Source organism: Oncorhynchus gorbuscha, linkage group LG14 (assembly GCF_021184085.1).
Source record: "Oncorhynchus gorbuscha isolate QuinsamMale2020 ecotype Even-year linkage group LG14, OgorEven_v1.0, whole genome shotgun sequence".
Lineage (NCBI taxonomy): Eukaryota > Metazoa > Chordata > Actinopteri > Salmoniformes > Salmonidae > Oncorhynchus > Oncorhynchus gorbuscha.
The window spans coordinates 66,472,320-66,489,450 of NC_060186.1; the positions used below are offsets into that span (position 1 = coordinate 66,472,320).

Here is a 17,131-nt window from a genome sequence, read left to right on the forward strand (position 1 = left end):
TACTTGGCTTAGTACCACACCTCGTCTGCCCCCCACCCAAAATTTTTTGGGGGCTGCCTCTCGTACCTGTAGCACTGCCGTGCTGCCTCCTCATATAGCCGCCGCTCAGCTTTCGCTGCCTCCAGCTCTGCTTTGGGGCGGCGATATTCCCCAGCCTGTGCCCAGGGTCCCTCTCCGTTCAGTATCTCCTCCAATGTCCAGGAGTCCTGTGATGCTGGCCGCTGTTGTTGCTGCTGCTTCCTTTTACCACGCCACTTGGTCCTTGGTTGGTGGGTGATTCTGTCACGGTTCTCTTGGCTTGAAGGAGAGTCAGACCAAAATGTGGCGTGGCTATTGAGATTCATGTTTAATGAAACAAAGTAAACACGAATCAAATACAATAAATGTAACACGAAAACCGAAACAGCCTAATACTGGTGCAAAGTAACACACAGTGAAACCCAGGCTACCTAAGTATGATTATCAATCAGAGACAACTAATGACACCTGCCTCTGATTGAGAACCATACTAGGCCGAAACATAGAAATACCCCAAAACATAGAAAAACAAACATAGACTGCCCACCCAATACACGCCCTGACCATACTAAATAATGACAAAACAAAGGAAATAAAGGTCAGAACGTGACAAATACCTTATTATATACGTATTCAGAACTTTTGCTATGAGACTCTTAATTGCACTCAAGTGCATCTGGTTTATATTGATCATCCTTGAGATGTTTTAACAACTTGATTGGAGTCCACCTGTGGTAAATTCAATTGACTGGAAATGATTTGGAAAGGCACATACCTGTCTATATAAGGTCCCACAGTTGACAGTGCATGTCCGAGCAAAAATGAAGCCATGCGGTCAAAGGAATTGTCCATAGAGCTTTGAGACAGGATTATGTCAAGGCACAGATCTGGGGAAGGGTATAAAACATTTCTGCAGCATTGAAGGTCCCCAAGAACACAGTGGCCTCCATCATTCTTAAATGGAAGAAGTTTGGAACCACCAAGACTCTTCCTAGAGCGGGCCACCCAGCCAAACTCACCAATCAGAGGAGAAGGTCCTTGGTCAGGGAGGTGACCAAGTACCTGATGGTCACTCTGACAGAGCTCCAGAATTCCTCTGTGGAGATGGAATAACCTTCCAGAAGGACAACCATCTCTGCAGAACTCCACCAATCAGGCCTTTATGGTAGAATGGCCAGGTGGAAGCCACTTCTCAGTAAAAGGCACATGACAGCCTGCTTGGAGTTTGCCAAAAGACACCTAAAGGACTCTCAGACCATGATAAACAAGTTTCTCTGGTCTGATGAAACCAGGTTGAACTCTTTGGCCTGAATGATAAGTGTCATGTCTGGAGGAAACCTGGCACCATCCCTACAGTGAAGCACGGTGGTGGCAGCATCATGCTGTGGGGAAGTTTTTCAGAGGCAGGGACTGGGAGAATTGAGGGAAAGATGAACAGAGCAAAGTACAGAGTAACCTGCTCTAGAGCACTCATAACCTCCGACTGGGGGCAAAGGTTCACCTTCCAACAGGACAATGACCCCAAGCACACAGCCAAGACAAAGCAGGAGTGGCTTCAGGACAAGTCTCTGAATGTCCTTGTGTGGCCCAGCCAGAGCCCGGACTTGACCGAACATCTCTGGAGAGACCTGAAAATAGCTGTGCAGCGACGCTCCCCAACCAACTGGACAGAGATTGAGACGATCTGCAGAGAAGAATGGGAGAAACTCCCAAAATAGCGCTGTGGCAAGCTTGTAGTGTCATACTCAAGAAGACTCGAGGCTGCAATCTGCCAACTGTGCTTCAACAAAGTACTGAGTAAAGGGGCTGAATACGTAATGAAATGTGATATTTCCCTTTTATTTATATATATAAATATATATATACATTTGACAAAATATTTAAAAAACTATTTTTGCTTTATCATTATGGGGCATTGTGTGTAGATTGGTGAGGGGTCTGAATACTTTCCAAGTGCAATGTACATTAACTATGTTACGTCTAGTCTATGAGACCAGGCTGAAAATAATCATGGTTGCAGCAGGAAAGGGAAAACAGACTATATATATGAACGGACAAAGCCATCGAGCACATGCCACCATTCATTCCTATGTGAAGAGTCACTATCGCATTGAAGCCAAACGAAGTCGGTTAAGATGGCGTCTCATGGAGACATAACATGCACAGTTTAAGCTACTCCAGGAAGTGACAGTTTTGCCCCTTCGCATTGAGTAACTCAGCATTGCAAGTGCTTGAGTTACTCAATTTTTTGAATTAGAAGCAATTATTGGTACCATTTATTCCAATTTTTTACCCAGAGATTAATCACAAAGATTGCCATTTTGCCATTAATTATAATGGAGGATCCTATTTTCTGTTAACAATACCTGCAATATCGTGGTCGGCCTTGAAGTCCTGTGGCTTCAATGAGAAGGGCAGTCGTTCTCCCCTGAGACGGAGGGAGTAGCACACTCTGTCCTGAAATTAGCATATTTCAAGAAGGATAGAGTCACAGTGGTAGAGTAACACTATGGATTATTTACTGAGTTAGATCATAAATTGGGATGATCAACAAGAACAGCAATAGATTCACTGAATAGACAGACTGTGCCAGTGAGAGGTATCTTGAGATGGAATATGTCTACACACAGTAAACACGCTGCATTGCCCGTTGATTGAGTCTGTGGTGGAATGAGAAATTAGCCTTAGTGTGAGACATTTCCCTTGGGATCTCTCATTGGGGAATAAAATGGCTTGACGGAGCCCCTCGAGCAACTGGAATACTGTCCTCTCGAGTCTAGACTAGCGGCACTCCAAATAGAACTAAATGGAAGACTTCATTCGACAGGCAGACACGTTAAAGCACAGATTAATATGTAATAAGAAATATCATACGCAAGTGAAGTGCCTACTACTAATGTAATGTAACTTGAGTATTGACTCTATTCTGATTTTTTTAACCTGTAGATCTGCACTTTTTACCAACATGAAATAATCAGTCTTTTGACTAGTTGATGGTTTTTCATTTGTACTCTTTTTCTATTAGCCCTGGCATTTATTCAGATGGAAACCTAATATTGGGGAGACTGTGACAGACTGACAGTCAGGGAGCTAAGGAAAAGCATAAATAAGAACTGCGATCAGTGATTAGTTCTCACAGACCTTTAGTACAAAAAATAATAATAATTACGGAATAGGTTTATTATGTGTGTGTACATATATATACAGTACCTGTCAAAAGTTTGGACACACCTACTCATACAAGGGTTTTTCTTTATTTTTTACAAAGAATCTCAAATATAAAATATATTTTGATTTGTTTAACACTTTTTTGGTTACTACATGATTCCATATGTGCTATTTAATAGTTTTGATGCCATCACTATTATTCTACAATGTAGAAAATAGTTTAAAAATAAAGAAAAACTCTGTAATGAGTAGCTGTGTCCAAACCTTTGACTTGTACTGCAGATATATATGTGTGTTCCGTTCACATAACATAATTGAAAAGTATGTATTAAGGTGTCTGGAGTAGAATACTTGTCAAAAAACGTATGTACACATTAAATAAATCTGTTTTTAAGCTTCCAAAATAGAGTACAAAAATTGCATCGCAATGGCTTCAATACATCAATTAGCATGCATAATTCTGCAAAAAAATATCCTCCGCATACAACGAAAACACCAAATAATGCATGTAGCTAGGACAATACCCGCTAATTATCAAAATCCAAAAAGGAGACGTTAAATTTCACAACCACCTAAAAGGAGGCGATTCCCAAACCTTCCATAACATTCCATCACCTACAGAGCTTAACCTAGAGAAGAGTAAGCTGGTCCTGGCGCTCTGTTCAGAAACACAAACAACCCAACAGAGCCCTAGGACGGCAACCAAATTATGACAAAACAAAAATATAATTACTTGAAACAGTGGAAAGAACTAACCAAAAACAGAGAGTACCGTGTACTCTAACAGAGAGTACATGGTAGCGGAATACCTGACCACTGCGACTGACCCAAAAATTAAGGAAACTTTTGACTATAGAGATGCCATAGGCAGACCTGGCTCTCAAGAGAAGACAGGCTATGTGCACACACTGCCCACAAAATGAGGTAGAAACAGCTGTACTTCTTAACCTTAAGGCAAATTTATGACCATATTAGACATATTTCCCTCAGATTACAAAGACCCCAAACTAATTTGAAAACAAATCGAATTTTGATAAACTCCCAAATATATTAGGTGAAATACCAGTGTGCCATAACAGCAGCAAGAGTTGTGACCTGTTGCCACAAGAAAGAGCAACCAGTGAAGAACAAACACCATTGTAAATACAACCCATATTTCAGCCTGGTCTCATACTAGACATAAGGTAGCAAATGTAAACCAAAATAATCAAATGAGTATATGTTATGTTTGGTATGGTTACATTAAACAGATGGTTACATTAAACAGATGGTTACTTCAGGCAAAAACTAAAGTAGGGTTGTTGGTAGGGGTGGATGTATAACACAAACATCTAGCAACCCAAAGGTTGAGAGTTCAAATCTCATTAAGGACAACTTTTCAACTACTTACCATATTAGCTAACCCTAACTCTTTTAGCTAACCCATCTCCTAAACTTAACCACTAGCCTAACTAAGGTTAGCCAGCTAGCTAACTTTAGAAACCTAGCTAGAATTAGTAAAATATCATATTCCAAATTGTATGTTTTGCAAATTCATAACATAGTATGAATTGTAATTTGGAACAGATCATAATAAATGGGTGACAGACATCCACAATTTAATACATACCATATGCAAGGTAACATATCATACTAAATGGAGTTCCTCAGATTTACATACAAAATAATAAGAAATGCTCTGAGACCAGGTTGCATATTGATCTTTATTTTCCCTTTTGTACTTAAACTATTTGCACAACTACAACACTGTACATAGCCATAATGTCATTTGAAATATTATCACTATTACTTTGAAACTTTTGAGTGTTATGTTTACTGTTCATTTTATGTTTATTTCACTCTTGTTAATAATCTATTTCCCTTGCTTTGGAAATGCAATCATGTTTCCTATGCCAATAAGGTCCTTTGAACTGAGAGGGGGCCCCTGAGCACCTCCACAACAAAACATTGTTAGGATACATTTAAAAACAGTGTCTGTGCCATCTAGTGGCAAAAGAAAAATCATCAACACAAAGACTGATTTGTAGACATCGACTAGTACGCTGAACAAAACTATAAACACATTATGTAAAGTGTTGGTCCCATGTTTCATGAGGCGAAACACATTTTCCATTGGCAAAAAAAGCTTATTTCTATTGAAATGCACAAATTTGATTACATCCGTTAATGAGAATTCCTCCTTTGGCAAGATAATCCATCCACCTGAAACATCTTGCATATCACAAAGCTGATTAAACAGCATGATCATTACACAGGTGCACCTTGCACTGGGGATAATAAAAGGCCACGTAAAATGTGCAGTCACAACAATGCCACAAGTTTTGAGGAAGCGTGCAATGGACGTGCTGACTGCAGGAATGTTCACCAAAGCGGTTGCCAGAGAATTTAATGTTCCTGCCTCTAACAAACTGCCTCCAATGAGTACTTATATTTATAATAACACTATTGTCAGGGAAAACTCAAGTCTGATTGGGTGGGTCTATAGCCTAGTCGTGTGAGATTCATAGATTCAGGGTTAATTTATTTCAATGGACTGATTTCCTTATATGAACTCAGTGAAATGTTAGAAATTGTAGCATTCATATTCTTGTTCATTCTTGTCTCAGACACCTCAAATATAATTACTTTAGAAGTGACTGTACATTAAGAGGCAGTATTATAAACATGTCAAATGCAAAGGTAATCAGATTAGTTAATTTCACATTTGTTACACCTATTCTTCAAAAAACTTAGTTACTTTGAATCATTGTTTATCATAAACTACACATCTGTGCCCACCTGGTTGGAAATAACCTTCCCACGTCCCAATTCTTTCCTCAGTGTGCACTTGCTCATTCCCTTTCATAGTAAACTTCAGTGTGAGTGAGCATCATGCATGTAATTTGCTACTGATCTGGATCAATTGCACGTTGAAAGGATTGTCTGCACTAACGGTGCTCTTCCTAAACCATGATTGGCCGAAGCATGTAAAACATTTGTAAAGTATGCCTCGTTTACACAGGAAGACAAATTCTCCCTTACATTTTGATGAGATCAGAAAAAAGATATGCAATTGCTGAATACCAATTAGTTGGGGTGGGGTCAGAATTGGGCTGCCTGTGTTAACAGCCATGTACATTTACATAAGAAATCAAATCAGTTATACCTCAAGTAATGGTACAGTGATTACTTGCAGCATCCCTCAATGTCATCTAGAAAGAGGTTCAAAGCTCTACCACAATACCAACAAGGAATTACTAAAATTTCCAACAAAACATTGTTTGAATTAGTTTCAACCTTGGAATAAACTTAACACAGGTGGCCATATCAAAAAAATTACACTAGATTTCACTCTTGTCATGTACATAGGTCACACTTTTATAAGTAAACCCATGTGACATTGTAATGCAACCAGTTTATCCTGAGTCACCAGCTAACTCACTAGAGGGCTGAGTGTCGGCAGGTTTAGTTTTTCCCTTTCCAATAAGAAAGACCTAGACAACCAGGTGAGGTCCTTACTAATCAGTGACCGTAATTCAATCAAATACAAGGGTGGAGTGAAAACCTGCAGACAACTCAGTGGAACGAGTTAGACAATGTAGACCAACAAAAAAAACAGGACAACTATGTTGGACTAAAACATTTATTTGGAATAATGCAACATCCCATGTTGGTTTCGCATCCAGTGGGGAACCTTCAGCATCCAATGCAGTTAGTCCAGCTGTGTACATAAAGCATCAGGGTTAATATAATATATTACAGAATAAGAAGGAATCAATTTGTCAAGAATTGTAGCCTAAAACATGTATAGTACATCGTCCAGAGGAAGAATGCGTTATATTATTTTCACCCCTTATATTAGCTTATACCATCGGTAATGTCAACTAATAGCCAACGGTGACTAAGTTAAATTTACAAGAGTACAGCGCAAACAAATACTTGCCTTGACAAAGCCGATGTCATTCGCGTACTGCCTGAAGCACTGGCGGCACATGTTGAGCCCGTATTTACGGATCAGACCGTGTCTGTTCGAGCATACCCGGCTGAAAAACAAATGCACGTATTAGAGAAACACGGCGAAGATTTAATAAAACATGTCTAGCAAGTTCAAGCGCATTCAAATTTACCCAGATAGCTGGTTAGCCGACATCAATTTTCCACATAGCCACTGTTAGCTTCAAGCCAATTTAACGAGCTCCTGTACTGTAGCTACTAGGTAGTAGCTAATTATTTAGGCCGCGAAGTTGTAGCAATGGATAAACCGGCAACATTCATTGAGTGGTATATTGATGGCTGGAAATACATGTTTATTCGACACATATTACTAGAAAATGCTAACTGCTGAGTTTAACATGCGAGAACAATGTGAGGGTCGGGGGTTAATCTACATCAGCCGCCATATTAGGTCGAGCGAAGACTCCATGTGGTTCGAAATGTACACTCAAAATTTGGGTCCGTGAAAAACTTCCGAACTCTGAAATGTACTCGAAACTGAATAATAACAAATACTAAACAAAATATTAAACAAGACTGACCAGGATCGGGATCCCTGACCGAATTTTCTTGGGTGACTCCAGTAGAGGCTCTGATGTCCCATCTTGTCTCGTTCGAGTAGAATGTCGAAAAGGAAGGAAGACGGATGCGCATGCGTAAATAAAACTATTCTTCTGGGCTTCTTCCGCCCGCAAAGCATAGTGGGAAACATCGCGTTGCGTGCATTCTTGTAGTACACCACTAGAAGACGCCAACAACATGCAGTAGCAACACATCAATCGCTTCATCTGGACCATTGTGCGGCTGCGGACTTACATAGATTCTGAAGGTACAGGTTTTCAGTTCCACCCCCCCATATCAGGATAGTTATTTGGTTGAAGACCTCAACAAAGCATTTGCACAAGCAGAAATCATTCATTCAAAACGAGACATGCAATGTATGCAATATTAGATACCCATAACTAGTCTGCCCATCTTTCTTCATATCAAATCAAATGTATTTGTCACATACACATGGTTAGCAGATGTTAATGCCAGTGTAGCGAAATGCTCTCAAATGGACCTTATACCCAAGTGGCCCCAATGATCTGGTTTTGATGCAGGGTCCTGGTGCAATCATACATTAAATAACATGCATGAAAAAAAATGCCTTAAATGTGATATGAACAATATTAACATTCTTAATTTTAAAAAAAATTAATCGCTTTGGCACATTTTTCCGATGTATACTGAACAAAAATATAAACGCAACATGCAACAATTTCAATGATGGTACTGAGTTCTTTCAGTACTGTTCAAACGAACAGTACTGAAAGCCTCGATGCCTGCCTGCCTGCCTGCTTTATATAGCAAGCCACGGCCACGTGGCTCACTGTCTGTAAAAGCGATCTATTTTTTGTGAACGGGGTGGTGTACCTTATAAACTGATTGGGGAGTGTATAACCTAGTCATTTCAGCAGTGTATTGTACACTACACAATTCAGTGGGTTTAGAGGCTAGTCAAAGACCACTCACTTCCTCTGTCCCTGACACACTTAATCCTCTTAATTTCGCTTCCCAGCCAGACAAATCCACGGACGACACAATCACCATTGAATTCCACACTGCACTCTAAGCTCACGACCCTGGGAGTGAACTCCTCCCTATGCAACTGGGTCCTGGACTTGCTGACGGGCCACCCCCATGACTACGTGGCCTCACACAGTCCCAACTTCATCGTCAAGTTTGCTGAGGACACGACAGTAACAGGCCTGATTATCAACAACGAGGAGGAGGTAGGAACTCTGACGGTGGGGTGCCAGGTAAACAACCTCACCCTCAACATCAGAAAAAGAAAGGAGCTGATTGTGGACTTCCGGAGGAACCAGGCTGGGCACGACCCCATTCTTTTCAAGTTCCTCGGAGTACACATCTCCAAGGAGATAAAATGGTCAAACCACATGGACACCGTGGTGAATAAGTAATGACAGCGACTCTTCAACCTCAGGATGCTGAAGAAATTCAGCTTGCCCCCGAGGGCCCTCGCAGTATTCTACAGGAGCACCATCGAGAGCATTCTGCCGAGCTACATCACAGCCTGGTACTCCACCACCGCAGACCGTAATGCACTACAGAGGGTGGTATGCTCAACTGTAACACTGGCCTATAGCTTCTACCCCAAGACCATCAACTTGCTGAATAGCCACCAATAGTCAGGTACCTGCTCCCCCTGTCCCCAACCTGCCCCACCCCAAACTTCCTGGTTCATAGTTAGTTATCCGGTTTGAGCAATTTGATTAAGTGATATAGTTAATTGTATTGTTTACAAATGACAAGAAAATCATATCCAAAGTAAAGTGAATATTGCATTTGAAAGCAGATAATTAGATTGAATATGTATCCAAATTGAGTGATTTGGTGTTATCAACAATTGAATTGTGTGTTGAAAATTGAAAATGTGCTTAGAGTTTTAAACATGAGCCATTTTGATGATCTGTATAGATTTTTGTGCTTAGAGTTGTGAAAATGTACAACTTACTTGTGAAAATTGCACCAAAGTGATTGAAAAAAAGGTAATTATACCAATAGTATGTGAATCAATAGAAAAGTACATAATAAAATCAACAAGATTCAATTTGTTTCATACAACAGAATGTACGGTGTACAACAACTACCAACACAGAAGTGTTCCAGTAAAAATTATTTGGATACTTTCCAACTTTGAAATGTAAAGTAATGCCAATTGGACCATCATTTATTTTTCATGATTTCTTGAATATTTAACAATAATGGCGTGAAGTTAGGCTAGTAGTGATACTCGTTTTGCCTCTCTTTTGTATAGAATATAATCAAGAATAATGTAATATACTGACAATAATATCGAACTGGTTTAGATTATTATCATAGTGGCCTATATCATTTTTTTGTAAGAAAACAGATCAGAAGAAGCCTTTGTTTATCTACAAACAAATGACTAATTCTAAATAAATAGTATACCGACTACATGTAAAATCTCCATATTGTTACATTGTTATAAGCTACAATTCAATAGTTCAGTTGAATGCAACATTGTAGCACACTAGCCTAATATATCAATTCATGTTTTATGTCTTGAGAGACCCTATGGAGTAATGCATTGTGGGAGTCAAAGCTAGGCAGTGGTTCCGTATTTGGTACTTCTTGCCAACGTAAGCTAGCTAGCTAGCTGGCTGGCTAATGTGTTATTTTGCCCCGAAATTGGGAGCAGGAGAGAAGGAATGGAGGAGAATGAATACCTCGATTCATCGCACTGTTAATTTCGGCAGAGAAAGCTGCACAGCACGACTAATATTTTAGGTAACTATACAAACGCATTTTCTTCGCACTGTGAGAGTGGTTGCGACAGTCTGTTTTGGCCAATGACTGAAGGCGCGACTACGGAGTGCTTGCTTTTAAATATAATACGCTCGCTCCAGTTAACTTCTACGAGACAAATGTAGCTTGCTAGCTAGCTATTAGCTACCATAACATCACCCGGTAAACAACGTTTAAGCGTCTAAATATAGCTAGCTAACTAGTTGTGAATGATGTAACGTTACACCTACACGGCACGAATCTCGGGCGCTAACAAGACGATTGATGGTGTAGGGAGGAGGAAGCTACCTGAACTAGATTTGGCTAGAGAACCCCCATTTCCTTCTTGACCAACATGTACCATGGGAAGGAGTACATGTTATACCGAAATGTTTATTACATTACTGTTCAGAAACATAGAAAACGGTCTAGATTGAAATGATAGGCGGTGGCTAGCTTAGCTCTACATCTTGTTAGCTGTGCGTGTATCGTGTCATGTAGTGAAAGTTAGCACAGGCGTATAATGTACACTGTTAAGGACATAAGGACACCGTAGGCTGATGTCTACAATCTATTTGAACATCATTGTTGTGTTTTAGGCAAGGGAGTCTGATCCAGTGCAAAGGTTATTTAGCTTTCCATTTTGTGGATGTCTTGATATGTGGTATTGATTGTGATAGTGCCTCTGGGCAGTAGACACAGATGAGCTAGTTCAACCAAGAAACGCTGCAAAGACAGAAGAGAACAGGGAACTAATCATAGACTGTTAAAGTGGAGCACAGGCTGGTATGGGAGGGCTGGTGTGTCTAAATGAAGAATCTAAATCGTGATGACTGGCTGCAGATACTTTATCTTCACAAAGTATTAGGCCTACATGATGATCATGTGTCTTACAGTTTGACATTTAGTCTACTGGTTATCGGGAACGTTATTGTCAATGTATGGGGCATTGGCAGTGGTGCATTTGTTACATGGGTTGTCACTTACAGTGCATTCGGAAAGTATTCAGACCCCTTCCCCTTTTCCACATTTTGTTACGTTACAGCCTTATTTTACAATAAATTAAATAAAACATTTTCCTCATCAATCTACACACAATACCCTATAATGTCAAAGCAAAAACAGGTTTTTAGAAAAAAAATATATATATGAAAAAAACAAAAACATAATTACCTTATTTACATATTTATTTAGACCCTTTGCTATGATACTCGAAATTGAGCTCAGGTGCATCCGGTTTCCATTGATCAATCTTGAGATGTTTCTCCAACTTGATTGGAGTCCACCTGTGGTAAATTCAATAGATTGGACATGATTTGGAAAGGCACAATCCTGTCTATATAAAGTCCCACAGTTGACAGTTCATGTCAGAACAAAAACCAAGCCATGGGGTCAAATTAATTGTCCGTAGAGCGCAGAGACAGGATTGTGTCGAGGCACAGATCTGGGGAAGGGTACCAAAACATTCCTGCAGGATTGAAGGTCCCAAAGAACACCGTTGCCTCCATCATTCTTAAATGGAAGTTTGGAACAATCAAGACTCTTCCTAGAGCTGGCAGCCCGGCCAAACTCAACAATCGGGGGAGAAGGGCCTTGGTCAGGGAGGTGACCAAGAACGCGCTGGTCACTTTGAAAGGGCTGCGGAGTTCCTCTGTGGAGATGGGAGAGCCTTCCAGAAGGACAACAATCTCTGCAGCACTCCACCAATCAGACCTTTGTGGTACTGGCCAGACGGAAACCACTTCTCAGTAAAAGGCACATGACACCCTGCTTGGAGTTTGCCAAAAGGCACCTAAAGACTCTCAGACCATGAGAAACAAGATTCTCTTGTCTGATTAAACCAAGATTTAACTCTTTGGCCAGAATTCCAAATGTCACGTCTGGAGGAAACCTGGCACCATCCCTATGGTGAAACGTGGTGGCAGCGTCATGCTGTGAGGATGTTTTTTGACGCTAGTCAGGATCGATGTAAAAATGGAACACAGCAATGTACAGAAAGATCCTTGATGAAAACGTGCTCCAGAGCGCTCTGACTGTGGTGAAGGTTCACCTTCCAACAGGACATTGACCCTAAGCACACAGCCTAGACAACGCAGTAGTGGCTTCGGGACAAGTCTCTGAATGTCCTTGAGTGGCCCAGCCAGAGCCTGGACTTGAACCCAATCGAACATCTCTGGAGAGACCTGAAAATAGTGGTGTGGTGACGCTCCCCATCCAACCTGACATAGCTTGAGAGGATCTGCAGAGAAGAATAGGAGAAACTCCCCAAATACAGGTGTGCCAAGCATGCAGCGTCATACCCAAGAAGACTCGAGGGTGTAATTTCTGCCTATGGTGCTTCAACAAAGTACTGAGTAAAGGGTCTGAATACTGTAAATGTGATAATTCCATTTTTACTTTTTTTTTAATACATTTGCAAAAATGTCTAACCTGTTTTTGCTTTGTCATTATGGGGTGTTTACAGATTGAGGGAGGAAAAAACTATTTAATTCATTTTAGAATAAGGCTGTAACGTAATAAAATGTGGAAAAATTCAAGGGGTCTGAATACTTTCCGAGTGCACCGTATCCGCTCTTATTAAAAAAATAAGTTATGTTTTATTTTACTGGAAAATTGTATATAGACCCCGATATCAGCCATTGTTTTATTTATGGTATGTAGGTGGGTTGCATTTAATAAAGTAGCTATGTTTAGTAAAGACATTAAGAAATGGTAAAAATGTCTCTTATTTCTCTTATTTTGTTTTCCAGTGGGTTCCATGCACAACTCTACACTGCAGCCTCTGAAACCAACATGCCTTATGGGAATCTCACATGGCATCACTTATATTCCACAAAGACACATGTCTACATTCTAAAAATGTGTGCTAGCAACAAGTGTTAGCAACCAACAGAATTTTAAACTGTTTTCTATCAAGACTCCCTGCCTGCCTCCCTCCCTGCCTGCCTCCCCCAAGCACAGCAGTGCCATTAGAAATTGCAAACCTGCCTTTTTTCAGTTTCTCTACAATCAACTCCTCTCCCTTCCCAAGGGGGGTGACTGCCTGTCATGAGATTCCGAGTCTACAAGAGGAAGGTACAATACACGACGAGTCCCAAGTCATGTGTATGTGCTGCATGTTTCTGTACTGGGCATGTTTTAAATGGCACAAACAAATCAAATGTATTTGAGAACAGTCATATACAATAAAATGTCATATATTGTGACATATTTAGTTCAGTTGAAGAAGCCGGACCCACTGGATCAATTGAATGATTGAATAACCTATTAACTCCTGTAAACTCATATGAACTCTGTTACATAATCTTACTGTATCGTATCTGTATTTCAAAAAAGATCATATAAATTACAATGCCAATGACAACATTAGTAAAATTACTGCAATAGCAGGCAGGATTGAGTCCAAAACTGGGCACATGATATGATTTGTATTTTATCTCCAGGTGGTGATACTGACGCTGGTGGTGGTGGTGTGTGGCCTAGCCTTCTGGACCAGTGGGAAGCAGAAGAAGAGCAGTGGGGTGGTGGTCCTGAAAGAGGCTGATGGGGCGAGGAGAAGCAGCAGTAGCCAGGTGCAGCCACAGCCGCAGGCCACACCTGCAGTCAGCCGGATACCTAACCTACCACCCATCACACCTGTCAACGAGACACACCCGAAGAACCAGCCTGAAAAGCACCTGGAGGAAGAGGAGGTGGTAAAACCAGAGGTGGACAACACCACCCAGGTCTACCGTGGCATTGTGTTCCAGCTCAATTTTGACCAGACAGTGAGACATGAGGAGCAGTTCAGGGCAGCGAGGAAGAAGGACGATCTGGTGGTGGTGGTCCAGGTGCACAACAGACCTGACTACCTGAGGCTGCTGGTGGAGAGTCTGAGAAAGGCGAGGGGCGTGGAGAGCATCCTGCTCATCTTCAGCCACGACTTCTGGTCCCCCGAGATCAACCAGGTGGTGGCCTCAGTGGACTTCTGCCAGGTTCTCCAGATCTTCTTTCCCTTCAGCATCCAACTGTACCCCCAGGAGTTCCCGGGCCACGACCCCAGGGACTGCCCCAGAGACATTTCCAAGATAGACGCCTTAAAGCTGGGCTGCATCAACGCAGAGTACCCCGACTCGTTTGGCCACTACCGCGAGGCCAAGTTCTCCCAGACCAAGCACCACTGGTGGTGGAAGCTGCATTTTGTGTGGGACAGGGTCCGGGCCCTGAAGGACCACCGGGGTCTGGTGCTTCTCATCGAGGAGGACCACTTCCTCTCCCCTGACTTCCTCCACTTCCTCAAGCTGATGTCGATCCTGAAGAGGGAGAATTGCCCTGACTGTGACATCCTATCTCTGGGGAGCTACGGCCACATCAGCTACCCCAGTAAAGCCAACAAGGTGGAGGTGAAAGCCTGGAAGTCCACCGAGCACAACATGGGCATGGCTCTGAGCAGGGAGACCTACCAGAAACTCATTCAATGCACCGACGCCTTCTGCACCTATGACGACTACAACTGGGACTGGTCCCTGCAGCACCTGACCGTAACCTGCCTGCCCTCCTACTGGAAGGTCATGGTGAGCGAGGCACCCCGCGTCTTCCATGCCGGGGACTGCGGGATGCACCACAAGAAGTCTGTGTGCATGCCTTCCAGCCAAAAGACCAAGATAGATACCATTCTACAGAGCAGCAGCAATCAGCTGTTCCCCAAGAACCTGCTGATTACTAAGAGACTTCCGGCTAACGGGGCAGGGGGGGTGGCGCCCCACGTGAAGAACGGCGGTTGGGGGGACATTAGGGACCATGAACTCTGCAAGAGCTACCCTCGATTACAGTGACCTTATTATAATTGTTAGGCCTATATCGTTACTATTCTCTTTTTTGCATCCTCTGAATTTAAGAAAAAGAAAGCCTTTTGAAAATAATCTTCATGGAATATTTCTTCATATTGCCTGTTTTATCTGACTCTTCCATATAAACGGTTTGTTGGGTTTGGGCTTCTTTGTCACATGTCTCTTTATATATCCAAGACATTGATTTTTATTTATATATAAATAGATAGTTGAAGTCGGAAGTACTTTTAGGTTGAAGTCATTAAAACTTGTTTTTCAACTACTCCACAAATGTCTTGTTAACAAACTATAGTTTTGGCAAGTCGGTTAGGACATCTACTTTGTGCATGACACAAGTAATTTTTCCAACAATTGTTTACAGACAGATTATTTCACTTAATTCACTGTATCATAATTCCAGTGGGTCAGAAGTATACATGCACTAAATTGACAGTGCCTTTGAACAGCTTGGAAAATTCCAGAAAATGATATCATGGCTTTAGAACCTTCTGATAGGCTAATTGACATCATTTGAGTCAACTGTAGGTGTACCTGTAGATGTATTTCAAGGCCTTACCTTCAAACTTAGTGCTTCTTTGCTTGACATGGGAAAATAAAATAAAATCAGCCAAGACCTCAGAAAAAAAATTGGAGACCTCCACAAGTCTGGTTCATCCTTGGGAGCAATATCCAAATGTCTTAAGCTACCACGTTCATCTGTACAAACAATAGTACGCAAGTATAAACACCATGGGACCACGCAGCCCTCATACCGCTCAGGAAGCGACGCGTTCTTTCTCCCAGAGATGAACATACTTTGATGTGAAAAGTGCAAATCAATCCCAGAACAACAGCAAAGGACTTTGTGAAGATGCTGTAGGAAATAGGTACAAAAGTATTTATATCCACAGTTAAACGAGTCCTATATCTACATAACCTGAAAGGCCGGAAGAAGCCACTGCTCCAAAACCGCCATAAAAAGCCAGACTACGATTTGCAACTGCACTTTGGGACAAAGATCGTACTTTTGGGAGAAATGTCCTCTTGTCTGATGAAACAAAAATAGAACTGTTTGGCCATAATGACCATCGTTATGTTTGGAGGAAAAGGGGGAGGCTTGCAAGCTGAAGAACAATACCCCAACTGTGAAGTATGGGAGTGGCAGCATCATGTTCTGGGGGTGCTTTGCTGCTGGAGGGACTGGTGCACTTCACAAAATAGATGGCATCATGAGATAGGAAAATTATGTGGATACAGACATTGAAACAATGGGTCTTCCAAATGGACAATGACCCCAAGCATACTTCCAAAGTTGTGGCAAAATGGCTTAAGGACAACAAAGTCAAGGAATTGGAGTGGCCATCACAAAGCCCTGACCTCAATCCCATAGAAAATTTGTGGGCAGAACTGAAAAAGCATGTGCAAGCAAGGAGGCCTACAAACCTGACTCCGTTACACCAGCTCTGTCAGGAGGAAGGGGACAAAATTAACCCAACTTATTGTGGGAAGTTTGTGGAAAGCAACCCAAAATGTTTGACCCAAGTTAAACAATTTAAAGGCACTGCTACCAAATATTAATTGACTGTATGTAAACTTCAGACCCACTGGGAATGTGATGAAAGAAATAAAAGCTGAAATAAATAATTCTCTACTATTTTTCTGACATTTCACATTCTTAAAATAAAGTGGTGATCCTAACTGACCTAAGACAGGGAATGTTTACTTGGATTAAATGTCAGGAATTACAACTCAATATTAAGAAGGTGTTCTTAATGTTTTGTACACTCAGTGTTTGTAAAGAATCATATATATATATATATACAGTAGCAGTCAAAAGTCTTTATTTTACTATT

The 17,131-nt window shown here is 41.4% G+C and overlaps 2 protein-coding genes across 3 annotated transcripts; one reads left to right on the top strand and one right to left on the bottom strand.

Annotated features, from left to right (window-relative positions):
- Positions 1 to 6,794: 6,794 nt before the first annotated feature.
- On the bottom strand, positions 6,795 to 7,853 carry LOC123995705 (40S ribosomal protein S29-like). Its single transcript, XM_046299373.1, has 3 exons — positions 7,701 to 7,853; positions 7,109 to 7,208; positions 6,795 to 6,886 (listed from the first exon to the last, which is right to left on the bottom strand). The coding sequence occupies exons 1-3, from the start codon at positions 7,760 to 7,762 to the stop codon at positions 6,878 to 6,880; spliced, it is 171 nt and encodes a 56-aa protein (XP_046155329.1). The 5' UTR covers positions 7,763 to 7,853; the 3' UTR covers positions 6,795 to 6,877.
- A 2,422-nt stretch (positions 7,854 to 10,275) lies between these two features.
- Positions 10,276 to 15,443, top strand: LOC123995706 (alpha-1,6-mannosyl-glycoprotein 2-beta-N-acetylglucosaminyltransferase-like). 2 transcript variants are annotated; one of them, XM_046299374.1, is made up of 3 exons: positions 10,276 to 10,473; positions 13,221 to 13,575; positions 13,914 to 15,443. In XM_046299374.1, exons 2-3 carry the CDS (start codon positions 13,519 to 13,521, stop codon positions 15,282 to 15,284), a joined length of 1,428 nt encoding a protein of 475 aa, XP_046155330.1. In that variant the 5' UTR covers positions 10,276 to 10,473; positions 13,221 to 13,518; the 3' UTR covers positions 15,285 to 15,443. The 2 variants fall into 2 exon arrangements, with proteins under 2 accessions (XP_046155330.1, XP_046155332.1); XM_046299376.1 differs by having other exon boundaries at positions 13,221 to 13,545.
- Positions 15,444 to 17,131: the final 1,688 nt, after the last annotated feature.

What these genes read in the sequence shown, in the direction of transcription:
- LOC123995706 (XM_046299374.1), top strand. Translation starts at nt 13,519, where the DNA reads ATGAGATTCCGAGTCTACAAGAGGAAGGTACAATACACGACGAGTCCC. An exon ending in CGACGAGTCCCAAGTCATGT is followed by an intron (nt 13,576 to 13,913) that starts GTATGTGCTGCA and finishes TTTTATCTCCAG; the next exon opens with GTGGTGATACTGACGCTGGT.
- LOC123995705 (XM_046299373.1), bottom strand. Translation starts at nt 7,762, where the DNA reads ATGGGACATCAGAGCCTCTACTGGAGTCACCCAAGAAAATTCGGTCAG. An exon ending in GGTCAGGGATCCCGATCCTG is followed by an intron (nt 7,209 to 7,700) that starts GTCAGTCTTGTT and finishes TTTGTTTTTCAG; the next exon opens with CCGGGTATGCTCGAACAGAC.